This window comes from Seriola aureovittata, chromosome 19 (assembly GCF_021018895.1).
Source record: "Seriola aureovittata isolate HTS-2021-v1 ecotype China chromosome 19, ASM2101889v1, whole genome shotgun sequence".
NCBI lineage: Eukaryota > Metazoa > Chordata > Actinopteri > Carangiformes > Carangidae > Seriola > Seriola aureovittata.
The window spans coordinates 8,453,712-8,481,656 of record NC_079382.1 but is presented as its reverse complement, the minus strand read 5'-3'; the positions used below and the strand labels follow the sequence as shown (position 1 = coordinate 8,481,656).

The following is a 27,945-nucleotide window of genomic DNA, read 5'->3' as shown; positions in this document are numbered from 1 at the left end:
GCAGTTTTGTTTTTTTAGGATGAAAATATAAAACTCACATGTTCTCTTTATTTGCTGTATATAGATAGATGTACACCACTGGAGATTTGGATAAAAGCACACACAAAAAGCTCATGTATGTAGGATCTCAACACATGTCTGGAGGTGGAAAACAAAACGGAAAAGATGTTGGATTACAAGTCGATAAAAAACTATCCAAATTCTATGCGGTTTCTAAATGTAAATAGTCACATGTGTTGAAGTCTGTGCCACATACCAACTGTCTGCAGTTGCTAATAACCTCTGTATTCTGTACACAGGGTATTTTGTACAAAATATGAAATCTACCATTTAATAATAGTTATAACATAAAATAAAAGTACATTATATGTACAATATTAGATGAAGCCATTTAGTATGAGACGTATACTAAAGGACACTTGCAATAATTATTCTTTTCAAAGAAAAAGAAAACAAAGCTTATGTAAAATGAAAAGAGCTCCAAAGAAGCCAATATTAAAGCCATTTCAAGAAGAACAACAGTCACCAATGGGACACTAACAAGGTGCCGCTGCCGCACTGCATGACAACGCAGACAACCAACAATCAGAGGACGCAGAATACTGAAGGGATGGAATCACTTTCCTTTTGTCAGATCTACCGTAATACCCGGGGTGGAGGGGGACGAGGTTTTTGTAAAAGCCTTTGGTGAATTTTGTTCTTCAAGACAAACAAAGAGAAAAAACAGTGTGACTGCAGTATTATTTACAATTTGCACATTCAGTTGAAACACTGACAAGAGGTTCTGCAGGCAAAGGAAGAATAAAACCACAACAAAAAGAACTTGCAAGCATCCAGAAGCAGATCAAAATCATGTCCAAATAACGAGCCCTACAGGGGAGTGAGTAGGCTTTTAACTGGGAGGGGTGCGAGAGAGGGAGGGAGTAGGGGTCAAACAATGGTACAAATCAAAAGTGGAATGGGACGGGGGGGGGGCAGAATGGAAAAGTTGCGATGGGAGGTGTTTTCCTCTCCTGTGGAGGCTAGCTCTTATCGACAGGCACCCAGGGGAGGTGACCCCACACACCAAAACAGACAGCATCACAGATTTAAATTCTTTACTAGTTTGTTTTTTTCAGTTGTGTTTCTATTTTCTTTCAAGTTTTATCAGGAAGTGCTTCTTTGCTGAAGTGGTTTGGGGCGACCACTCTACTTCTCCTCTCGAGCTTTTAACTACAAAATGGACTTTGTAGCTTCAACAAGGCATGTGCTGGAGTCCAAGGGGCCCGAGGTGTGCTGAGTACAGACTTGAACGTATCTTTTTTTTTTTTTGGAAACTAATGTCGCAATTTTTTTTTTAAGGATCTGACATTTTTATTAATGCTACTACTCGATTCTCAGTTGAGCAAATATCCCCTTAGACTATAAAAGGCACTGTGAAAAGAAAGGCTAATGTTTGACCTCTTCAAACCAAACATACCTCATCTATGATGCAGTCTAATCTCTAACAAGTGTTTTATAAATAAAAGGGTCTTGCTTGAGAAGAGTAGAAAAAGCAATTACTATCAGCACAGGATCTGACCCCGTTTGACTTCACTCAACACACGGCAACATTGTGTAAATCCCAGACGAGCAACTACATGTCTCTGACCTCTCATAAGCCTCACATGAATGACACTGACTTGTACTGAATGCTAATGTCCATGTTAAACACGCTCCTACAATGGCTGGATGTGAACGGGGAACTAAAAATAAATCCCATAATCCCCTCTCAGGTAACTGGTGCAGCGAACCGGGCTTGAGCTGGACTCGTCCCACTGACCAATCAAACGTTACTAAACACGTAATAACAAACTTATCTAACCATTGTTTGAGCCACAGACACAAACCGCAACCCGTGTTAACCTATTGCCTACACAAACAAAAGGAAACTAAATTAGTGAGAGAAGTTGGCACTGAACTGGGCTTCTACACAGGGACAAAGATCTGGTAGATGAAAAACCCAGAACCTGGACCTCTGTCAGGCCAGCACTGTTTGATGAACAGAACTATGTTGTAACGCTTTTAAACCAGATGCACTCTACTGGCGAGTCCTCGCTGACCCTGCCCTGATTAACAGAATGATCAATGAATCTTCACAGCTGATGGAAAATGAACTGAGAAAAAAAATAGCAAGCTCCAAACAGAACGGTTATACAGAGAGGAAGTGTGTTTTACTCTGAGAAGAGCTCCTAATATACTATGTAGGAAAAAATATAAACAGCTGTCTAGATTAAATGTTATGAGAAAAATAGCTAATATTAAATATATAGAAACAACGGACATTTTCTCATCAACTGATGTTTTTTTGTTTTGTTTAAATTAAACCAAAGAAGTCCTCTGTGGAGGGGCTCATATTATTATTTGTACAAGCACCTGACATCTATAAGAGGCAAGAAGAGCAGACAGCTCACACACACGCGCACACACACACACACACGCACACACACACAGAACAGAACAGAACAGAACACCTGAGAGAAATGACCAGAAGGGGGCAGCACAGCACCCCGAAAACACAACAGGTTGAGAGGACAGGAAAAGAGAAAAACCAGGGAGGAGAAGAGATAACAACACTACAGTATCTTAGGTGAAAATCATGGTGTGTCGTGGTCATGCAGGACCGTCCAGCACCACAGACGTCCCTGCTGGACAACAACCAGGTGGGGTGGAAAGGGGGGGGGGGGGGGGGATCAGTAAGGACTGAGCACCGCTTGTCCGGAAAGCTGAACCGGGCTTGGATGTGCGGCTTTAGACATTTTCTGTGTCAGGTGGAGCTGGGACTTTTAAGTTCTGTGTTGTGCTGGGCTGGTCTGAGATACCGGAGTTCTGTTGTTGTGCTGGCCTCTGTGGGCCTGTGGTTCCTCTGTGGATGCTTCTGCTGCTGCTGGTTTATGGTGGTTCTGGGGTGGTCTCTTAGTGGCCGTCGTGCGGCGTTATCATTTCCTCGGCTCTCCGGTGCAACTCCAAGGCTGTGACAGTGGAGATGTCCTTGGGGAGCTCCGATTTCCTTCGCATCAATGGGCGTTCTCGTCGCTGATCTTTTTGGATCTGAACACATGGAGACAGAGGGACAGACAGGGATTAGAAAAACATTCAACAATGATACGCACTCCAGCCCTGCTTCACAGATATCTAACTGCTGCCTGCCATGGGAAACAGAGAAGTGTGACACTTATCTCTCATTTGTGTACCTCTGAAATCCAATACAAACAAAAACATCTGCATTTCATGCACCAAGCTCTCACACTTTCAACACGAGCAAACCTCATTTTACAATGTGAAAGTTGAAAAAGAAAAAGAAGAAAAAAAAAAAAAGAAGCAATATTGCAAAAAAAATTAGTTTGAGGCAAAATGCTCAAATTCTCCAGGTTCGTCTTGGAAGTTGGAAGACAGCTGGGGTGATAACGTGACCCACGTCTGTTTTGTCTGAATAATCATCTTGACAAAATAAATTACTATTAATCTACTACTTCTTAAGGGATGCAGTGAAGGAGTAACATTACCTGAAATAGCCTCAAGTATGTGAGTTCTGCTTGGCAACAAAATGTCCAACCACATCCAAATGGCTAGATGTCTCTCTGTTGTCCAAACACTGCATTGACTTAAAAGCATGAGGCAGCTGCCAATCTTTATAATGATCAAATCTTCATTGCGTTTGACAGTCAAACTGAAGTACAATTATGGTCACTTCCTATTTCCTGAGAATTGACTGCAAACTCCCAGCAAGTGTTTCTGCTAAAGCACATCTATATAAAGATAAAAGCTACAATGTATTTTAAGTGGAAGCATGATACAGAATAACCCTTATAATTTAATGGAGTGGTTTACTCCATTAAATTATAACTGTATCAGGTTTACACAAGGCAGCCACACTGTACATGAACTCTAACCTTCCTCACAGACATGTCTGCATATTCACTGCTACACCACACGCCGACACCCCATCCCTCACCTGTGTTGCTTCCTCCTCCACCGCTTTCTTTAGCATGTTGACATCATCCAGCAGTGGCCCGTCTGTCTCCATGTCCATTGGACTGTCTGAGCCTACTGAGTCAACGTACATCAGAAACTGTGCACGGAGAAGAGAACAAAAGGAAATGTTAAAGGGCACCACACCACTGATGTCACAAGTTCAGTTATTGCAGCTTTTGTCTTTGATCAACATTCAGGAATTTTTATTTCTCACATTCAGACTCATTGCAGACAATCAAACCTCTCTCCTTTCATGCCAACATGCACAGATATGAAGACTCTATTCCCTTTTCCAACGCAGAATATTATAGCTATATTGACGTACACTAGACTCAAAGGCTGTGACTGGATACGAAATACTGAAGCACACACTTGATGCTCATTTTGATCACAGAAACACAAAAATGTCATACAAGATAAAAGTTAGTGAGGCAATCTTGAAACACATCAGGCGCTGTTCATAACTTACATTAAAATGTGTCAAGTGGCCTCTTATGATCAGATCTGACTTCCCCGCTCTATATGCAAATAAACACACACATCATTTGTTTGCAAAGACCAAATGCCTTTAGCCAGTGCGACTATGACAGATTGGTCCATTAACAATGTGTTTGTAGGTGGGGTAGGCTGAGCCAATCAAGGTTTTAGCCACCACAAATAAATCTGTGTATGGGAAACACTGACAAGTTTAAAAATATTTTGGGTTCATTATAAAACTGGTGCGGAACAAATTAAGACTGCAACACAGGATGTCAGTTGTGTAAGTGTCCTTCAATGTGATCCGAGGCACATCGCATACACACTTGAGTGTCTTGGGTGCATTCACACCTGTACTCACAGCTGTCCACTTGTGATCAGATCACCCAAGACACATGTTAATGCCAGGTTTAAACAGAGCGAGTCATTAAGATATTTACAGCATTAAAATCTCTGTGCTCACCTGTGGGTTTGACTTTGCTAGATTCTCAATCTTCAGCCACGCTTCTTCTCTCTCTTTCCATTTAGCTTTCTCTCTGAGACACCGAACAGACAAAATCATTAAGAGATGACTTCAAAGGGAAAAATGTACTCATACGCTGACATCACGAATCTGTTAAGTTAAAAGCATCTCAGGAGTTGGTGGTTCAGTTTACTTCTCTGGTTTACTTATCTGCTTAGTCATTTTTTCCATTCTAATAATGTTTGTATGATGCTTTCAATGCGGTGTTTAGCTGTGTTCTAAGACCAAGAGAGCTGCAGCTTCACTGGAGATTCAGACACGATATTTAATGTGCGACTTACTTGCTTTTCTCTGCCCTAAACTGTTGGGTGCAGTCATCAAACAGCTTCTGGTTCATCTCCATGAAGAGTTTCAGAGCATTGTAGATCAACCCGTGTATGGTCCTGCAGACACACAAAGATTAGCACGGGTCACTTGAATTACGTGCTTAGCTATCATCACAAGCCATCATCGGTCGGACAAACACAGAGAGACATGGGGAGAAAACGCTGTAGTGACTCACTTGTTCCAGTGAGTCTTGGAGTTGCGGTAGAGGGCTGGGAACATGATTGGCAGGATCTTGGCGGCGTTGTCACTGATCAGGCTCATGATGTACTCATTGTTCCAGTAGTACAGAGCTCGCTCTGCCACCTAATGAAACATTAAACCATAACAGGTTACATATGTGCACAGACAACTTCTGATAGAAAAAAAAGAAAGAAAATTTACCCAGATGACCTCAGTGCTTATATACATAAAACAAAACACATCAGTGTACTGAAAGAATTGTCAGACCTGAAAGTGTGGGCTGGACACACACTTGGCCAGCTGTCTGAAGAGGGGCTCCATGACTTTGACAAACTCTGAAGGTTCAATGACGTCCAGGATCTCCTCCAGTTCATTGAGGAACATCACCTCTTTTGGACTGTGGGTCTTTGGCCAGTACTTTAACAAAGCCATCACCGTCTGCACACACACACACGCACACACGACAACAGGCTTGTCAATGAGGAATGTCTCGACAGCCGATCTGTCAAAACTAATCATCTGTTGTGAAGGACTACATGGGTAGCGTTTCTAAAGAGTGATAAAGCACAGACAGCTATGTAGATACTTTGTTTGTATACCATTGAGCTGGTCTCCCAGGAGAAGGGACTTATCTGATTTTAGTGGACTGAAAGTTTGTTTTTCTCTCTATTGTATTGAAATCACACAGGCTCAGCAAGGAAATAGCTCACATCTTATTTTTTTTCCTCCATATTTATTTTTATCAAATAATTCAAATGCATTTCCTCTGCTCTTGAAGACACAATAAAATGACTGTCTGAGATATGACCAGCCAAATATACTGTCCATGAGTACCTGACAAATCATATTACAACTCAGCACACAAGTGAAATTAATGGATGAAAACAGGACTTTGTCAAGTGAGTCCTCGGGTTCGTACCAGAGCTTAATCTTGAACAGAAAGGATATTGAGGGATAATTCAATCAACAATACTAACAACATAACAACATTAATAAATCAAATCTTACCGGTTCTGTGAGTGTGCTATCCTTCTCTAAGAACTGTACCACACAGTAGGCCAGCTAAGGGAGACAGACAACATGATTTTTCCACTTCTAACCAAACTACAGTATTACGAACCCGTTATGGCAGAGCAAAGCATAATGCAACATTGCCAAAATAGTTACCTGTGGGTGATACACACTAAGTGATTTGACTTTGTGTAGAGGCAGCAGAACTTTCAGCAGGAATATCTTGTGCTCTTCTTTCAATGGTAATGCAAATCCATTGATTATGCTGTAAGGAGAAAGGTGGTCATTAGGGAAACAAGTGGGGTAGTTGTGCTTAGGAGCTCCGCGTCAACTGACTCTGGAAACATCATTATGTATCGTAACTGGAATGAACCAAAAGTAAAACTACGTCTTACCTGCCTAATATTTCCAGCAATTCTGCTATTCCGTTATGATGCTCAGTCTCATAAATGAACCTGAAAAATAGCAGCCACAAACATAAGGGTTCAAAAGTGAAAAACACTCCATTATTCACAAAAAACAGCTCAAATGTCACTAATACATACAGTATATCTAACACAAATACTCACTCACCTATAAAATATGTTATTAATCTGTTTCCTAATATATGCTCGCAGGCCCAGGAACTTGCCATAGATGCGATGCAGAGTGGTCTTTAAAAAATCTCTTTCTCTTGGGTCTTCACTGTCAAACAGATCTAAGAGCTGTGCACAAGAAAAGGTTACTTGTACAACTGATCACCTAACACAAAGACAAAAAACGTATCACACATAAACTTGTATCATTTTGTGCTCACCTGCATTACAAACCTCTGGTCAATATACTTTTTGGCTATGTTTGGTTGAAAGTCAGGTGACTCTAAGAACCGTAGGAAGAATTCATAGACGAGCTGTGGAGAGAAAAAAGCAAGAGGTTCAAAGATGAACCTGTAACAGCTGAATGGAGTGTGTGTGTGTGTGTGTGTGTGTGTGTGTGTGTGTGTGTGTGTGTGTGTGTGTGTACCTGTAGATGCGGCCATGCAGCCTCTAGCGTAGGCTCATCTTCCTCTGGGTCAAACTCGGCACCTGTGGGGTTGGATGATGGCGGCAACGTTCGAAACATATTCACAGCAAACTGGGGAACAGACAAAGAAAGGCAAGTTAGCTCAATGCTCCAGTGAAGATTTAAAAATTCTCAATTAAAGAAAAAGAATTCATGTTTCAACTACTGACACAGATGTCAGAGACAATCTGTTCATTTTACAACACAATATATACAACAATATTACAATGGAATCACTGGACAACAACAAGTGTCCAAAGGCCAAGTGTGTTCCTGTTGTTTCTTGGTAAAATTATAAATATCCTATAATCACTTTAAATATCGTATTTAGTCTTACATTTAGCCGGGCTGAAAAGTAACAGTTGCTATTATAGAACCCTAGTAAACATTACCACATTATCCACCTGCCACTCTGACAACCAATGACTGAATGTTTACTTCTAAAAACACATCAGCTGAAATAATGAAACTGAATGGGGAATTCAGATCCATCAGACATGTTATTTGACAAGCAAATAAGACAGATAATCAATAGGTTGTGTTGCAAATTACTTCCAAAACACTCTGCAGCTCTGCACGTAACCTTTCCATGGCAAATTGGACTAAAAGTGTTAGATATGCGGGTTATTTTACTGCACAACCAACAGTAAAGAAACACTGGTGGATTGTTGTGTAGCCTATACAACCTTCTTCATCACCACATACACCACATTATTTCGCTTGTGGGAACAACTTAACTGCCGACTAAAAAATTAAATCTCTTATCAAGCACTCCACATATTGTTTCCAACTGTCTCAACGGACAATTCAAAAGAAATACAAAACAAATCTGCTTTCAAAAAGTTTAATGAGAAAATGACGTGTTTTCTTTATGAAAAACAATGAATGAAAACTTGGATTAATAAATATTCCCTCTTGCGCTAGTCTGTGATAAGAGCTAAGAGTTTCCCTGAAAATATCATTCTCCAAAACTGGGAAGCAGCCATCTATTTTCCCTCAGAGTCTATTATCACTTTCCAGACTGCACACTTAGACAGTCCCACCACAGCGCAGTCGACCAGAGGTCAAAACACACTCACTCATCATTATGTTTATATTCTCAGCAGAAACCATTTCTTTCTTCCCCCCAGAGAATAATACTAATGGAGCAACCAGTGCCGTGTCATGCAAAGGTCTGCCAAAATATTGTTCTAAAGCTTCAACACTGAGGCATCAAACATGCTCTGAAAGGACAAGGGCTTATGGGAGAAAACAAAACATACAGTCTTAACATAAGAATACACTCTTTATGGCTATAAAGGAGTTAGTCGTGTCAATCTCCATACTTTGATGATGAAAGCCATCAGTGGACTTCAAAGAGTCCTTGTCTTTAAGGGGGCAGGGGAAAGGGGCTGCCAGGAATAAGAGTATATTTTCATGTTGATTTGGCAGCTCTGTTGCATTTTCTGCTGCATTGATCAAATAAAGCCATGACGAGGTGGATGGAGGGAAATTTGCACCTTGATCATCTGCAGTTTACCATGTGGCATTGAGGCAGGGCTTTGATTAACATCAAAGGCCTTTTAATTTGGCTTGGGAAAGCAAACCTGGCACCACGAACACATCCAGGCCACAACCTCAGAGGGACACATTTCTAATAAATATACAGTAGGAGCTCAGTGACAGCCACACTGACTACAGCCCCACTGAATGAACAGGCTCTGATTTATAGAGGTAGGAGCTACAGACAATTTAGATTTACTGACCTCAAATGGGTGAAGGATCTTTAAACAAAGCCCACTGAGGGAACACTTCAGGGAAGCTAAATAAATGGGTCACTTAATGGCTTTACCAATGATTTAAAGGATAACAGTTGAGTCAGGTTTCTGTTACACAGATCTTTGGGTTCAAATTGAGGTCAGTGAGTAAGTTTCCTATGACTTAGTGAGGAACCCAAAAATAAAGACTAAAATGGTCTGAAACCAGAAGTACTGCTGGTAATGGAAACCACAGTGCAATCTCTTCCCATGGTCAAGGAATAAAACTCACATGAAAACGACAAATGTAGCTTCTTCACTAATTGCAGATCATTACAAAGGTCCCATACTTAACACTTTTCCGGTGTTTTATTTGAAGTGTTGATATCCATATTTGTTAGATATTTTTGATATTTTCACAGTATAAATATAGAACCTAGACCTGCTTTATTATCAAAATAAGACATGGAACTCTCACTTTATACAATATGGGACCTTTAAAGCAATAGCTGCAAAATCTACTGAGTCAGATGACTCTTCAAGGTTACGCTATTTACTAAAACACAGAAGAGCTCTATTCTCAAGCATGCCTTATAGAAGAGAAAATCCCTCTCCCACCTCTCATGAACATGTAACTGAACCATTAATGTAAGTGAATATTTTTCAAACCTGACCAAGCTACTGTACTTATCTGAGTCAGACAGACAACAGAAAGAGACGGTATGTTTTATGGAGCTTTAAACTATGGGCTTATGATAAGAAAAAAGCTTCAGCGGACTCACTTGCTCGCTGGGTAGAGTAAGCCTGTTATATATATTATATATCATAGGTGTTTATGGATGCCAATCTAAATTAGAAGAGATCCCCTTATTTGTGGGAAACAGTGATGTGATAAATGTTCTTCATGAATAACAGGAACTAAAAAGTGCGTTTATTATATTATGTTTAATGCAGATTGCAATACTGTTTAATACCATTTGAGATGCAATGATACAAAAAAAATCCATCAATGGTACTCTATGCGGGCCCAAAGAGTTACTATGGACTGGAGAAAAAGACGACGATTTGTTGTGCAACCTTGTACAGCGGTATCATAAAACAGTAGCAGACACAAATGTACTGTAGTGAGCTTTAGTGAGCTTCTACTCACTAACCTGAAACTCAACAACCTGCGACATCAACCTATACGCAAAGTCTTACTGTATCATCACAGAGGAAAAAATGTCATCCGAGCCCATGTGAAGGAAACGAAAATGCAACATTCTTGGAGGACATTAAGTCTTTGTTCATGGTGAATAATGTACAGTATTCAGATAGCTAACCTGAGTATGTTCACCGCTCAGTCTATTGGACAATTTAAATAATTACATTTTCTGTTACCAAACATTTAATGGCTCGTAAACAAAATAATAACATCCTTGATTGTTAACTTTGTTCGATGTCAATGACAATTCCAAGTCCCTAATTTAATACTGACCACGTGAACCACTTCTGGGTAGATGGGTTCGGTGATTACGTTCCTGTTGTGGGTGATGTACTCCACCATCTCGCTCAGCGCTGCCCGTTTCACCTCCTTCCATTTCAGGTCACTCAGTGGGTCTGACACAAAATCGAAGAGGACGCAGCATTGCCGCAACTTCTGGATGAACAGCTTCTCCTGCTCTGCAGGGGGAACATCTACACGACAGAAATACAGGAAGATGGGAATTAACAGGTGTCGATGTGTGTGAAGATTTCAGAACAGGAACAAATTGTCTCTACAAAGCACAATGTTAATCCTATTTAACAGCAAACAGAACAGCAGTGAGATGCCATTCTGCATTCAAGTTAATAACACTGTATCTGAGAAATTATCCTACACACTATCAGAGCTGCAATTTGGCTTTCACTCAGCTCAACTACAAGAGTTTTATCCCACTATCATTATCATCGACAAATGTGTGTGTGTTTGACTCGGAGCAATGAGGGGACTGTTGCTGTGACCACCCTTTAAAAAGGACAAAAAGTCATTCCAACATTTTCTGAAACACAATACAAGCCAGATGCCTGTATAGTAAATTAATCCAAAACTACACTAAATGATAGAGGAGAGGATGAATATTAGACTTAACAGAATGGGTCATAAAGAAAAGCCCAAAAAGTTGCCAGAAGTTTAATATTTCAGAAATCACATGCATGATACTGTCTTTTACAGACAATGCAATCTCTGCTGTAATCTCTGCTGTCCACGAGGTGTTAATGACTTATACACTTTGAGGCTTTGTTTGTTGTCGTGGCAATCATCAAAAATCATTGTTCAAAGGTTTTTCTCCTCCCATCCCCTCTCCAATTAGTCAGTGATAATTTCTACCAAAGCCTCAAGAGTTATTCAGGTTCAGTGCAAACTTCATAAAACAATAATTTAGCTTTCAAAGACAGTGTCACCACAACATTAACAATGCATATGTCTCGAGGAGCACAGGGCCACACCTGTCTGTCTAAAATCATTATCTTGCAATTTAAAACATGTTGTACATGTTTTTGTGGATACTGCAAACTCACTGTCAATGAGCCAACTTCCATTCTGTGCCAGCATGAATAAATTATCACCATACAACAGTTGTCAAATAAATCAATGATTAGCACGAATGAGGAAAAGACTCTCACTCAACACAATATACATTCAATTAAATAAACTATTATGAAATGAGAAAAAAGAACTATTCAAATGGCATGTTAAAAAGGTAGGCTTTCAGCTCAAAATATGACAAGATTTTTTTTTTTTTTTTTTAAATCAGCCTTCACATATTGATATGGAGCCAGAGCCAGCAGCTAGGAGCACAGAAGCTAAATACAGAATCACCAAGGTTATTTTCTGCACTTTGAAACTGTTACAAGTCTGCTCCCAGAGGAACTGAAGGGCTTTCCCAACTCGCACATCGATAATGTTTCAGACATAAGTTGTAAGGCCATGTAGTGCTTTATAAACAAGTAAAAGAACTTAAGAACTATGCTAAACCCTAACAGGTGGCCAATGCAGGGATTTGACAATAACTGTAATGTGCACTCTCCCTCTGGTTCTTGTCAGCACTCAGGCAGTTGACTTCTGGATCAAGTGTAATTGACTTATGGCTTCTTTGGGACGACCAGAGAGGACACCATTAATATGATCAGTCTATATATTATATAAGTAGTTATACTATAAACTTTATCATGATGTAGATATTGTATTGAGACTCTGCTTTCACTAAGAGAGAAATAGTTTTGCTTTTAAATTGACAAAATGTCAGTAACAGCCTGTACGAAATGACACAAGAAGCAGAGAAACAGCTTCTCCTGCAAATCAATTTGCCTCAGTTTGTCGATTTCTAAGCTACAAAAAGTATCCTGAAACCAAGAGAATTGCAACAGTGCTCATTCATTTTCACCCAACGTGAGGATTAGTGGCCTAAACCAAAATGTCACCTTATAAAACCTACCTATGGGGCAGTTTGTCACAGCCTGGGATTTATCAGTCAGTCTTTTCTCCTCATTAACAATCAGTATGTGTACTGTACATCACCATGGTGCCAATGGACAGAGATAGGACTTTGGACCAGAGGGTGACCGCTGCTATTCAGAGATGCATGCAGGCTGCTGTTACACTGGAATCATATGCTGCTGATTTGCTGAGCCCATCAGCTGCGCCCAAGAGATGTGTCAGCCAAACTGACCTTGTAAAACATGGACAATACCAACTAGTAGTAAAGAGAATGCACTCCAACACAACTAATCAATACTTTCTACAACTTAACAATTAATAAAAAGGTAGAAATACAGATGTGTTGGGGCTACACCTAGTCATTATTGTAATTATCAAATCACTGTCATTATCAATCAATCTGCTGACTATTTCCTATTTTAATCAATTAATTGTTGATCTACAAAATGTCATAAAATTGTGAAAAGTGGCAATTCTTCACAGCACAGAGTGTCGTCTTCAAATGTCTTGTTTTGTCCAACCAATAGTCCAAAACCGAAAGATATTCAAATATGCAAAACAACAAATCCTCAGAAGCTGGATGAGGGAATGTTTGCCATTTTTGATCAAAATATTATTAAAACAATGACCAAATTACCAAAACAGTTGCTGACTAATCAATCCGTTGACTCATCACTAGTGTTCAGAAACCATATTGTGTCATTATGTTCACAAAATTAAGCAGAAACAAACGGGAAATGTCATTATGTATGCAACAGGTAGAACCTATAACACAGCTTTATCATGGTGACAACGAATCCACAAAGGACAGTCCCAGATGCTCCTGCAAAGCGCATCATAAAGACATCCCACAAAAAGGTGATTAGGAAGCTAACCTTCTTACTCAGACAAACAAAATCAGTTCAACAAAAAACAAACAGACAAAATCTGACAGACAACTAGTCTCAGATTGAAGAAAATATTTGGCAGTTCAGACCGATCAAATGAGGCAGCACACTTTGGCAAAACTCAGCGGTGTATTTGGGTAATTCTTCTCTTTAGCAAACACTACTACATGTTATGCAAACAAAAAAAGGAGGTTGTGTTACTTGAAAACGTGAACCACACGACCTCATGTAACTGGAACTAGCACCAGGATGTTCACACATGTTTACCACAAACAAACACTGCAGTTAACAAAACCCTCTATGCTAACTCTATAAACCCACAAGCCAATTTCCAATCTTATACAGGTACTTTCTCATATCAGGAAACCAATACATAGTAGATGTATAGATAAATCGCTACATGAATTAGCATACACTCATGATTCACAACATGCACACTCTTCCAAACCTACATGTTCAGTTTAAGCAACACTGTGTAGCCATCATTTGTATAATCTGCCTTTAGCACACAAAACATTCAACTATCTTTTAACAAACAATTTAAACATTGTTTCATTTTGCAGATTTATTAAAAACAATAAGGACACAGTGATCACATCAATAACTACAGTGATCTGTATATTAATTTGCAGTATAATCTGCACAGCCCTTCTCTGAGTATTGCCTCTACAGCATGTAGCATGTAGAAAATGTAATAACTTGGCAATGGTGAAATAAGTCAATTTAAAGAGATCTAGAACTGTAGATGTGCAAACTCCCACAGACTAGAGCCTGAACCTGGACCAACAGCATCATCAGACGGACTTTCCCTACACCTCCACACTTGTGAGTCAGACTAGCACAGCTGCTCAACACACAGCTACCTGTGTGCTACCTGTAAATGTCATATATTGTGCCTAGTTATTAACCTTCTGCTTTATAATTACTCTGAAACAGAATAAGAGGTGGTGGACGAGGCATCAAACAACTTGTTCTGTGAGTGTATATCAGTCTTTATGGTCGGCTTCTGCAGTACGGTACCTTGGAACAAGGAGTCAAACCAACAGATTACAGAACACTTTTGAGTCTATATTCAGACACTATAGAATAGTGACAAGTCTGTAAGTAGGTCTTCAGTAACATCATGCATGGCCACAAACAGGATCTAATTGACCGCATAAAAAGGTCACACAGCTGAAATTTACTTCACCCTTAAGCTTTGACTACCACATTCATGGAAAACCCTGATGTGGATCTGTTTTATGTTTTGCACACTCAAGTTTATACTTGTATTCTGTCTTCCTTTCCAACAAGCTGTAGTTTTATACTGTGAAGCAGTTATCACTGAGATATATAACTTTTCTGTGGAAAACCTCAGACCCACTTTCTCTGTCCAGCACTGCAATATCACCCCTACTCCTTTTTTTTTTTAAGCCCATACAGTGTCTATAAAAGGGTATTTAGCGCTTTTTTGACAATGAACAGGAAACCGCTTTGATGTCAAAATGAAAAATAAAGCTCGTCACATGTGTTCAAATTAACAGAACATATAGTGATTGCACTTTCACCTGGTTTACTCTGATGTCCTCAATAAGGAAACTTAAAGGTTCAGCACACCTGTATCTGGACCTATATCTGAAACATGGGTCCATCTGTGAGCACCTCATCTCATCGGCCCCTGAGTGCCATGAGGTCTAGCAGCTCCTGTTACACAACAGCACTAGGGTTTCTGAACAGGCCTAAAATATTAAGAGACATGCTGTGCAACTGCAGACTTCACAGGCAGACCTCTCTGCATGGATGGGCAAATAACCTTTACTCATCTAAAGGCTCCAGCTTGCACACAGGAAACCTCCAGTCGTGGAAATTGCTCCCAAGTACAAATCTCCAACACCACAATGTCTACTGAAGAATATATAATGAACTCATTGGCAGCACTGGTAAAAACTTTGCACAAATTCTGCGCTGATGCAGACATAGAACCACCAATACAAATTGGGACAGGCAGCCATCTGCTATTATTGGGCTACAAGTATCCCTTTGCTTTTAAACGTCATAAGGTGGTTTTAACACTGTCGTCATATGGTGGTTTTAACACTGTCACAAGTCACGGCATGAGACTAATGTCTCAGCAGTAGAAGCCTGCGTGTGCTATAATAGGCTGTATGTTAAATGACCACGGCCACATTAGCTTCCGGAGAAAGTTCTTCTGGTTGATTGTAAACAAAATAATATACACAGAACCTCTTAGCATTCATTTAGAGTCAGTTTCTGTTTCCCATGCTCAACCAAGTGTACTTGGTGCAGGTCCCTGTTTGTCTGATGAGACAGTAACTCAGACGCCTTCTGGAGATTCAGCAACAACAAGCAGAGCATTTCAACTTATACATACAATACAATACAGACCCACACAAATTGACAACAAGCTTTTTGACCTCACTTCCTATGACATCAGCAGTCTTGATGGGGGATGGGAGACTCAAAACTAGCACTCCTTCTCACTCTCTCGCCCTCCCTCTCTGTCTGAAGCTAAGCTATGCAATGTCTTGGCAAAACCCTTCCTCGTTGACATACAGACACAATCCCCTGCTTCCTCTTCCAGAAATACTCATGCCACCAACACTATGAGGATAAATGCTCTCACTCCCTTGCAGTAACTTTTAGAAAAGTCATCAGGCACGGACATTTTCTTCTACAAAATCCAAATTAGCAGCTGCAATTGCTAAATGACAACAACATTCTTGCCTATCGCCCCTTGAAACCCACAAACACAGAGCAGCAAAGGAGGTAAATTTCCTCTTCTCACCTCTAAAATGCATTAGGGCCACAGGCTGGAAAGGCCCATTGGAGCTCGGTGCATCCAGAACCATCCCACTAGCAGCTCTAGTACATGCCAACATCAGTGATCTGAGGCAGGAGACAGGGGAGAAGAGGGCAGCCCAGGCTAAGGCGAGGAGCCAGCCTCCATTTTAGCACGAACACTCGGAGCAGAAAATGAAGCTCCCCTGCTGCTGGAGGGAACCAGCTAGTTAGTGATGTCATCGCCCACTGCAGCCGCCCGGTTGGCTGGCTGCAATCACATGGGCTGGCTGTCAGAATAAATAAACATGAGGGAAGGGATTGGCTGGTGGGCTGAGGGGGAAGGGGGTGGGACTGTTACTGTGATTGGAGCGAGAGCAGCTACATCTGTCAAGAGTTTTAAAGCACAAACTACAGATGCAAATTCAATTTAGCCTGTTTTGACATGTATATAAATATATATATATATATAAAAGCATAAGGGCAGGAAATACACATTCCTATCCAACATGTAGCCTGCTTATAAGAATCAGAACAGGGATATAATGACACTTCTCATTCACAACCTTACACCCAAAAACAAACCCAGATACAACAACTCATGACAAATTACAACAATTATATCCAACGCAAAAAAAAGAGTTCAGTACACTAAAAATAACACATGTAACCACAAGTAACAAGCATGCAAGCCAAAGGACAAGCTTAGACATATTTTACTTAGTATAAAACAGCTCCAAGATGTAACAGGAAAACCAGACATCAGCTATAAACTGAGGTTCATACGAGACAAGACAGACTGCCTAACACTGCTCTTCAGATAAAAGCCATTTTTACTTCTGTGACCGTCCCGGTGTGTGTGCCGTATTTGTGTGTGCAAGTGTGTCTGTTTTTGCATGACAGATGGCTCTCCAGGAGCACAGCCTGAGCCCAGGTGTATGTGACAGAGAAACAGGAAGGCAGGAAGTCTCAATGTGAGCAACACAGGATGTGCATATGCAGCAAGCAGCACTCTGTCTGTCTCAGCAGGGCTGGGGACAAAATCCTGCACTGTAAAGCTGTGCAAGAAAAGGGCAAATCTGCAGTGAAGCAGACAATTAAATACAGCAAAATGATACTGACAGACTATGTGCGATTAAAATACAGCAAAGTCATATCAATAAATAAGTCCTAATAAAGTAACAAGATAATTCTTCACCCAGTCAGACATTACACTCTAAAATCTGTAACCCTTGCATCATACTAGGCTCTAGGGTTGAGTCACAGTGTGCATCCAATCACTGCATTTGCATCATGACATATACTATCACCAATCCTCATGTGCACTTCATGCGTCATCATGCTGCAAGGATCATGGGCATATATACACACAGACACACACAGAAAAAGGTGTAGGCACAATGATTGAACTAAAAGCTTTTGTATCTCTAACTAAGTACCATGCAAAACCAGGCGAATCAATGCAGTGGATATTCTTTGCATTTTTAGTCTAAAATTTGTAATCTGCTAATGTTTGCTGCACTACTGTATCACACATTTTTGAAGGAGAACTCCATGAAAAACACTAAGTGAGAAACTACTAAGGAGTCGGACAAAGTCATTTCCTGTGCAGTCTGGCTCTGCTTACCCCTTGAGGATTAGCATTTTATAACCAGCAAAGATAATCCACACACATTTTCTATGCGAACAAAGAGCTTGTAGCTTATAGCCCACTGACCTTAGTGTATGCCTCCCTTTTTTGAATTACATTATCTAACAGTTAAAGAAAAATATCTGCACATCTTAACATGTTTACACATTTAAGATTAGTTTGAGCATTGTTTTTGACTCCTCATGATTGTCATCATTTTATTGGTAGTTACATAAAGGTGGCCTGTGAACAGCTTAATAAAATGCACATTTACTTTTTTCTCAATTTACTATGTCAATTGTAAGGACTAATGAAGTCAACATCTATATTGTTGCATATAAAAGTCTTATTCATATCATATGTCTTTTTATATCCAGAAAGGTAAGCCATTAAAACATTATTGGTAGCTAATAATGCTCCTTCTGTCTAGCAGATGTAGCTGTGAACTGCTTCTCAATGCAAACAGTTTGAGTTTTTTTTTAGGTCAAAGATTCACTATGTCTACATTTACTTTATGTAACGTGAAATGCATTTTTGCTTTTATTTCAAAATAAAGCACAACTGTTTTAACACATAATAGTGAGTCACTTAATTTGGGCTTGTACATCTGCTTTAGAGGTTAAGAAGGTATTGGGGTGGTTCAAGTGGGGATGTCACATTTGTATTAAACCCTCCAAGGTTTCTGGTTTGACTAATGTTTGCTTCTGATACACTGGCAAGCCAGACATTTATGTTTGTCATAAAGTTTGAAACCTTGAATGTTTTTAAACTAGGATACACTGTACAAATGGGAATGACTACATCCCCACTGTAATGATTTAGCCAACAAACACAATGTAGGAGTGCAAGAGAACTCCAACATCAAGTCTGGCTGGTCCTAATATATACAATAATGGGGTATTTCAGGAGCAGTGTCTAATCAGAGTGTATAAAAGGCTCTTTCTTGCCATTCTGTACTCTAGTCATGGGGCAACCTCCCATCTAAAGATCAGTTGTTCTGACCAAGACAACTCTAAATACGCCCACTTGTTACAAATACTCTTCAAATGCTTCTTTGGCACATGCATTCATCAGACTTTTGCTTTTTGCTGTGTGTGTGCTACTTCTGGCGGTGGAAAGAGAGTGAACTTGTGAGGCATCATGAGTGTACTGGATTGGATGGCGAGCGTGCCTGCTTGTGTTATAGCCAGGCTTTCCCTACATTCATCATTGATAGCAGCAGGGCAGCCTAAAATATATAGCCGAGTGGTTCATTTATAGGTCTGCTGATTTTCAGTGTCATGGCCCTCAGTTTTATGTGCTTGAGGCTCAAATCTATTTAGAGAAATAGACCAATCAACGCAGCTGAGACACAAGCTCTTTTAACAGCAGCTGAACCCAATTTTCCCCTTAAGCAGCTTCCAATGACAGAAACACAGCTCTGTCTGTATCCCAGATCAATTCTCATTCATCTGCATCTACTCTAAGACTTATGGAAAGTGATTCATGAGAGATGTCATGTTTATTATCATGGCATATCTGTATTACTTTCACATAAAATGAGAACAGGAAGGAGAAGAGATTCTTGGCTGTAGTTATATCGAAAGTATTACTTTGGGACTCAGCCGATCACAAATGTTACACATGCTAAGTGGAAACACCTGTGACCGTATGACTGTAAGCGGAATACACGCAATACAAATCACCATTAATAACACTTTATAACTGAGGAACAGGTCAGCATAGCTGTATCCAAATGCTGACAGTTTACTTTTGTTGGTTGTAGCTGATAGTGATAGAGTTGGTCTGCATGTGTGCACATTTAAGTATATCTATTGTTAAGAAAAATGTTTGTTTACAAAGACCATTGTGAGCATGACTTTATGCCAAACATTGTAAATTTTACTGTCATCCATATAATGGAATGTCAGACTGAGTGTGATGCTATTGATCTTAGCAAATTTAAAACTGACACAACCACCAACAAGTCTCTACAAACTGATGTCAATTTGAAAGGGTACAGTACAACATAACAGTTAAACTTTCCTCTGCAGGTCAGCCAGATAATGTGTTTGCATTTAGGACACTATTGGATTAAATATCAACATTTATGTTTCTTTTTTTTTTACTCTTTATATTAATCAAGGCTTATTCTTTACAAAATGAGAGCAGAGTCATGCCAAACACGTTTACATTTACTGCTCAACAACCTGATCGCAGATAGTGAGTTTAATTTTTTTGCTTTTGTATTTTTATGTAAGATGTTTTGACCGGGAAAGTCATTCTCATGAGATGTGGGAGTCTTTTCCTCTACAACCTGCGGGAGTGGTAGAGGAAATCCTTCCCTGAAACCTTCCTTGGCCTCTGCATCCTGCTTTAACTATCTGCCAGCCACATTAAAAATACCTGCGTGGGTTTCAGTATCACGTCAAACTTTGATCCCCTGCTAAGCATTAAAAACTTTTCTAAGCATTCTAAGAGATAGCATAAAACAATAAGATGTCTGATTCTGTTTATACGGCACCAACTCATACTAGTCTTACACAGGTTAAGCAAACACTTTTGTACACTCACAAACTATCAAACAATATGACAGACACCCTGTTTCTACAGTAAGTGATGAAATGTCTGTAGTAAATGATGCAACATGGAGATTGTCTCCTGAAAGCTTTAGTATTCCTTCAAATGACAACCACAGCTACAGTTTTATTTTTCTCTTCCTTTGGCCGGAGAACATGTCTGGAATGAGTTGACAGCTGAACACAGTTACATATTTTCGGGGGAATACGGAATATGATTTTTATTCCTGCCAACTATCATCCCAATAAAAGCGAAAGTCTCTTCCTGCATACTAAACAGCTCTGTGCTTTTCAAATTATACTGAGTAACTAGAAATATTATGGCACTTAATGAATCCATAATGTGCCATCGTAAGAATTATATGTTAAATAAAGCATTAAATGAATGCCTACTAATAAAGAAATTAAGTTACAAACTAGATTGCATCTCCCTTTTGGTTTTTTTGTTTTTACAGCTACATTATGAGGGGCAGATTATATTTCTGTCCTGACAATAGAAATGTTTGTGCCAGCATTACTCTAACCAGCAGATGGCGACAAACCCTGTGAGGCAGAAACTTCATGCAGGACAGCTCCTGCTAAGAGAACACATACAGAGGCAACAACTGTTGTTCTGTCCTTTTTGGCAAGTATGTTTATACTTGAAATGAAACCACAAGGAAATAAACAAGCACCTGTAGAGCATTTATCTATTCTTTACTTTCTGCATTTAGAAAATCCCCAGCAGACATTTATCCAAAACAAACAATTTTTGGTTTGTGTACTTTGGTAAAGCCTAAAAAATGATAATAAAATGCATAGAGAGGAGCAGCTGTTCACCGTAGGAGATTTTCAGCAGAAAGCAATTGAACTGTTGTGCTACCAAATGACAAAAGCTGGGGCAGTTAAAATGTACCACGGAGTAACAAGTACACTTGGTTTTGGGGTGAATTCATGGGAAAAGCCTGCCTCTGGTCAGGGTTTTCAGTCGCGCCTCAACCTTGTGGCTCTGCAGGACAGGCTCACGGACATGTGTTTCCATCAGGAGGTGGTGAACATGCCTGGAATGAAAACAGTCCAAGCGAGGAGCCTGTTTGGACAGGACTGAGTGATAACATCTACCGGGCCACTGTGGGATAATGTTTTGCAGAATGTTATCAAAGCTCTCATTGGGGTGTGGGAAGTGAGCAGCCTTTATCAGAAATTAAGTTATGCTTGACATAGCACAAGGGTAATGGCTAACCAGGATAAAGATACAGCTACAGTTTATTGCGGAGTGAACTCCTGTTTTGTGTCCATTAATTCCAATCATACAGAGACTGAATGGCGAACAAATGGTGCACAATAACACAACAGCTGCCGCTGCCATAAGTCACAGACAGTAACTTACTCCACTTTGATAAATAACATTTGTAAAGTCTCCCTAAAGGGGAATGCAGCCTTCATAACTAAACAAAATAAATGAATGCCTCTATTTTAGGGGCTAACACCAAAGTCTGTCATGAGAAAAGTAAATTCATTCAGGTGGTATCGAGAAATTGTAGCTCACAAGAAAAGCTTCTTATCTCTTTAAATGGGAGTTGGTGTATCTTCATGTATTTCCAACAGCCTGTCTTTGAGAAGAGTTATTCCTGCCTACCCTAATCTAAGCTGGCAAGCAATACCTCCAGTGTCCAAACTTTTGAAAAACTTTCATGGGGGAGATTTGAGTTGCTACTAAAAGATTTTTTTCAATGAGAAAACTGCTTTGGGTTGTTTTCTTCTTGATATCTTCTGGGTTTTGACCATTTACACACACAGAATTATTATAACTATGCACTTTGCAGTAATCAGAGCAGTTGACTGTCCTGCTTGTCTTGCTCAGACTTATTGCCACTATCATCTGCAAAATCTGTTTTTTTTTTTTTTTAATTGTTTATTTTCACATATACTTAATATCCCATAATGCAATCATAGCTGTTTCTTTTCAGTACACCGCCAAGTTAGGCAGTTAGCTGGGAAAAGGCAGTGGACAGCATTGTTGTGTGTATTCATGCATGCATACCCAGAAACATGCATAGACGATGTACCCAGAGGCCTAACAACATTGGCCACTCCTTCCTTTTCCATCTGGTGCTATTGTGGCACTGAACTTAGACATCAAAGTAAACATCAATATACATCTGCAAATATCCACCAATTTTTCTTCTACAGTGGGAAAAAGAGAGAAGGAATAGTGGTATAGCTGCCAGAATTGCTTATCTGGTCACTGGCAACATCCTGAAACACAAGGACCATGGAATTAAAGCTTTATCTCTGGATTACCACTAAATATAGACACTTGGGTTAAATCCAGCGCAAAGTCCATGCCATGTATGTCCTCTGTTTGTTTCCTTGTATTGCGTTATGTCATGCTCAGCTTGGTATTAAAATGAGGGTGATGCAGCAGGGGTTGTTCATAGACATTTCGGTGTGGAAAGAGCGAGTAAATAACTAAGTGTGTGCTTGTTAGTATTTGTCTGTGAAGCTTGCACTTATCTTTGTTGAGTTTACAGGGATTTCTTACATATTAAACTCAGGCAGGCAACTCGTGTATTTTCCCCACCAGTCTGAAGGAAAATTCTACTCTACGTACAACTTCTTGAATACAACATTTTTTAAATCATTACTTTTGCCATAAAGGCAATTTGTCTACAACTCCTCAAACAAAAGTGCAGTCTGGAAACAGCAGCGTTTTATGTGTACATATGTATATGCAACCAAACCTTCCAACCATCCAAAACCTACAGTTCTGGGTAGTTAGTTCATCATGTGATTAGGTGACAGGATTGAGTTGTTGTACAGGTAAATACCTTTGAACGCAGGCAGTTTCTGCAGCTCTCTGTTGTTGCTCAAGCTGAAGCGAGAGGAGCTCTGCCTCTTGTCCTTTTTGACAGCTGTCTGGGAACCTGGCTGTTTCCCCTTTAGCAGCTGAGTGGTGGGAGGAACACTATTGCTAGCCTTCCTGTTTGAGCTCTGCTGAAACAAGAAACATTAGTGGCAGTGAGGTAAGAGCAAGCACATGCTGAACAGTGGTGCACAGAGTGTGAAAGAGAGTACCTCTGTAGGAATCTGATAAAACTGTGTGCACGTAGCCTCCGGCCAAGCTATTTGACTGCCATATGCTAGACAGGTACTTTTAATTATATACAGTGTGTCAGCATTTGCTCAACAAGACAGTGCCTTGCATTATGAAACTAAGGTCAAAAACCTCACTTCACCCAATTCATTATAGATATTATATTTAACAGTACATTTATCTGAGGAAAAAACAAACTATTATAGTTCCACTCATCAAGCTATCCAGCTGTGTTTATGAAGACTTAGAAAAACACAAGGGTTTGTAAGGCAGGATATAATCCTGATGTGGGATCAACTGAAAGTGGCAAGTTTCCCAGTTAGTCTTACCTGCCTGCTGGGATCCATTCATCAACACACACCTAATGGCATAGAACTTATTTCACCAGATGCAGCTGTGGAGCTGTGTCAGTCTGAGTCACAGGGGATTTATCAAATTAATTTAAGACCCAACTAAACTTGGCCACAGTCTGCAGCACTACAAGACAGGCGCTTAGGCTCGGCCACTAGCAAGCTGTCGAGTAAAGTGGGAAATAAAGCTGAGCTGGCCTCTATTATGAACTAGATTACGCACTAATGTAATACAAAGAGAGGAATTAACGACTTGTAAGTTCATTAAGGCAAAGTAGAAACATCTGTCATTTACGATTTTCTAATTTAATGCTTTGAATGTATTTCCTGACAGTTGCTTGTTACAAAGACAGTGAATGAAGCCTTCCTATATATTACAGTATATAGACTCCCCTCAGTTTCATGCACTTGTGGGTACCAGAAGTACATGAGACAAAAGGAAGGGCAGTGGGTGGTAGCCACAACAGCTTGGAGCCCAGCGCTTTCAATTTAACACAAGGTTGCTGCATTAGTAGATCTGCTACATGACTGCTGACACACAATAACATGCAGGATTATTACCCAGCAAGAGGCAGGCAGGAGGCTGAAACCACAGCTTCAGGGAAAAAAAAAAAAAAAAAAAAAAAAGATTTCAGACAGTCAACAGGGGAAGACCATATATCTACATCCTTCATAACGAATTAGCATTAAAGCAAAGAGTATAAAATATATGCTTTAGGGAATACTTTAAAGTGACATTTCAATAATATATATATTTCAATAATATATATATATATATATATATATATATATATATGGGTTCCAGTGAGCAGATAACTGACTTTTTCTGGTACAGTGAACTGGGCTGGACAGTAACAGCAGTCAAAACAATACAAACGGCTGGTGAGCAGACCTTACAATATGAATATTAAATGTCTAGTAAAGAGGAGCACCTATCCAAGCAGCACAAACAGAAGTCAGCTGAATGAAGATTTCAGACTACCCATGAAAAAGAAAACGCCTCCAGTTCTTTGAAGAACAAAGGAAGCTGAAAACTTTATATAATAGTTCACTCATGTAGATGTGGTCATAGCTGAGTTCATGGATGAAGTTTGACTTGATTCTGATGTTAGTTGCATTTGATAACAGATGCATTTTAACTTGAACTAGAGGAATATCATAAGAAAATGGTGTTTAGGCCAAGTTGTGTACCTGGTCCCGGTAAATGCCCTCATATTATTTTACAAATACAGTATATGGCCATGCAGTGCAATAATATGATGTAATGATTCACACCAGATGCTAGTGTTTTTACAGGACCAACACAATGTTTAACAGTTTGTAATGCAGGCTGAAGGTATCCTTTGGCCTTTCCGGGTGTTACCCACTCCAAATGTGGGCAAACATGTCATGAGGAATTTATGACTAACCATACTCTTTGCCAGTGCAATTTGTTCATATTTGATATAGGTTGCCATGATGTTGAAGAATGTTCTCCTTTGGTCTGTCTGGAACTATTTTATGCCTCATGGATTATGGGTGGGTACTGATAAAGTAGTGTGGAAATGACTATGCACAAAGGCACACATTTCTACAATACCACCTTAAATTATACTGAATATCAGCATCATTAGAAAAAAATAGAAATTCTATATTGCAGCAGTATTAGAAATGATTTTTAAAGTATACTAATGTGAAATTGTTTTGAATGAAAGCCTGTTTATTTTGTTTTCTTTAAATACAATTCAAATAGAGGCAAAGCCTTTGTGAGCAGATTGCCTACTTCCCTAAACTGAATCATCTTCAAGTAATTTAGCACCAGGTTATGAACAAACAGCAGTATGAGTCAGAGGAGGGACAACCATGATGCAAGTACAACCCAGTCCTATCAATGAAAGCTGTACTCATCAACAGAGGCTGGAAAATAAACCAACAAAAGATCGACAGCATATTGTATCGATATGAAATTCTGATTTAGAGGAGAACAGTCATGGCATGTAAGGTATGGCTCCTCAACCAAACAAGTATCTACACCTCTGATTCCTCTCATTACACAGGATTACAGCTGTTACAAGACAGCATGTCATATATACTAATATATCTCACCATGGTCTGAATCTGACACACTTGAATATTGGTATGGGAGCAACATTTGATGGCTTGTGGGAAAAGCTGTGATTCAAGACTTCCACTTAAATACAATCAAAAGAATCATGAGGCCAAAATTATAAGGGGTTATGTCCTTTCACTCCACAGGAGCTTTTCTGTCCTCTATGTGAGTGCCTGCTTAACTACATGACAGGCGTACCACCTCCCCACCTGTCTCACATGGTAAGGCAGAAGGGAGGGTCCACCAAGTACTTGTCATTTATGTGGAAAACTACAGAGCAGTATGTTAAGACACGGTTACTAGGGCACAAACTACAGCCTAAAAAATACCAGTGTTATCAACACCACTCTGACTGTTTCAACATAAATTACACAATTTAAGCTCTAAAAATGGGGTCTATTGTGGTAGATTTCACAATTTTGTACAGGTATTCCTGTTATTTCAGCCATGGTACTCTTTATGAACTGTATTTTACATGAGATAAATAACACTGAGTCTATGATAACTCTATTAGCTATAAGAAAAATATTAAGATACAATATTTCTGCCAAACAACCAAGATTTTCCATCATTGGTAGAAAACATTATGGCTCAGTAGGAATGCTTTTATTTAGTCTGAGTATCAGTTTGTCTAGACCTTCACCAGAATCACAGCATAGGGCTGCAGTGAATATGCAGGGATTGGGCGTGTTGAGCCATTATCTCATTGATAATGCACTCCATTTTCAAACAGTGACAATGCAATATCAGTGGCATTTGAACTTGTCTCAGACAAAGGTCTAACATACTGTCCCCCAGGAAGTGTCTACAAGGTGTCCTGGTTTAGCCTACCTCATGCTCTGAATTCTCCTGTCCTCCACTCTTGCCCACTTTGCCAGATTTAGGAGAATCCTGAAAGAAAAAGTTGAAGTACTTAAGCCAAGTTGGCATTAGCGGATAAGTGGGTTGACAACATCAATAAGCAGTCTATCAGTGAATGCCACCGCGCACAATCCTAGCTAAAAATAGCAAGCCTGCCCACCCAGTCTCACACTCCTGTTAGCTAGCTAACGCTACTTCACCGTCAATACCATTCACACGACCCCGGATTTCAGCTTTTAAGAGACACAAAGTGCTTACATTTACACCTAAAACACACACACCCTGTCTGGGGAAACACATGCATTCAAAGTACACAATTTCACTCCGGGATAACGGTGCGTTATTTAAATAATGTTGGCAGGATAGCAGCTAGCTGGTCATGGTTGCTGGTTGGCTAACGGTAATGGGATGGACACTGCGCTGACAGCTAAATGTCCTGTTGTGAGGCCGGTTTATCAACAATTACAGTGAAATCCACCAATTGCAAACTTTACTCACTACTATCCTAACCTCTTGGCAATATTCAAACTCACCTTGTCTTTTTTCGTTTTATTCGGCATTGTACTACCGTAGCCGCCCTTGCTCCCCTCTCGGATACTCCACAACCAAAACCTTGACAACTCTCAGGGCACCACACTGCAAGGCGGTTCAGTCTGTCCTCACTCTGTAATTGGCTGCTGTCTATCAGCTGACTCCAACGTCTCAGAGTGACACGCTGAGCATTACAAGGGAGTGGGAGCCCTCTGCTGGCCAAAGCTACTAACTGCAACACATGAGACAGCAGACAGGAATCATGTTTGACTGGCTCTATCTTATCCGTTTTTCCACCTTGTACCCAGCAGTTTGCATATATCAGCTTGGACTGGAAAATTGTAATGCCCATTTTTTACATGTTATAGACCCAACGGTTTGTGGATTAATCCATGATCCATGATGAAATCCATGATGAAAATAAAACTATACCACAC

The 27,945-nt window shown here is 39.9% G+C and overlaps 1 protein-coding gene across 5 annotated transcripts; it reads right to left on the bottom strand.

The window, feature by feature from the left end:
• Nucleotides 1-2: 2 nt before the first annotated feature.
• Nucleotides 3-27,627, bottom strand: ppp2r5cb (protein phosphatase 2, regulatory subunit B', gamma b). Of its 5 annotated transcripts, XR_008830487.1 has the most exons (17): nt 27,511-27,627; nt 26,948-27,007; nt 23,412-23,577; nt 10,766-10,965; nt 7,514-7,624; nt 7,308-7,400; nt 7,085-7,215; nt 6,907-6,966; nt 6,668-6,776; nt 6,509-6,562; nt 5,768-5,938; nt 5,496-5,623; nt 5,275-5,376; nt 4,934-5,006; nt 4,463-4,511; nt 3,974-4,090; nt 3,053-3,069 (listed from the first exon to the last, which is right to left on the bottom strand). XR_008830487.1 is itself a non-coding variant. In XM_056405363.1 (16 exons), the coding sequence occupies exons 1-16, from the start codon at nt 27,535-27,537 to the stop codon at nt 2,935-2,937; spliced, it is 1,737 nt and encodes a 578-aa protein (XP_056261338.1). In that variant the 5' UTR covers nt 27,538-27,627; the 3' UTR covers nt 3-2,934. The 5 variants fall into 5 exon arrangements, 4 of the variants coding, with proteins under 4 accessions (XP_056261338.1, XP_056261339.1, XP_056261340.1 ...); XM_056405363.1 differs by lacking the exon at nt 4,463-4,511 and having other exon boundaries at nt 3-3,069; XM_056405364.1 differs by lacking the exon at nt 4,463-4,511 and having other exon boundaries at nt 3-3,069; nt 23,412-23,574.
• Between the last annotated feature and the right edge of the window lie 318 nt (nt 27,628-27,945).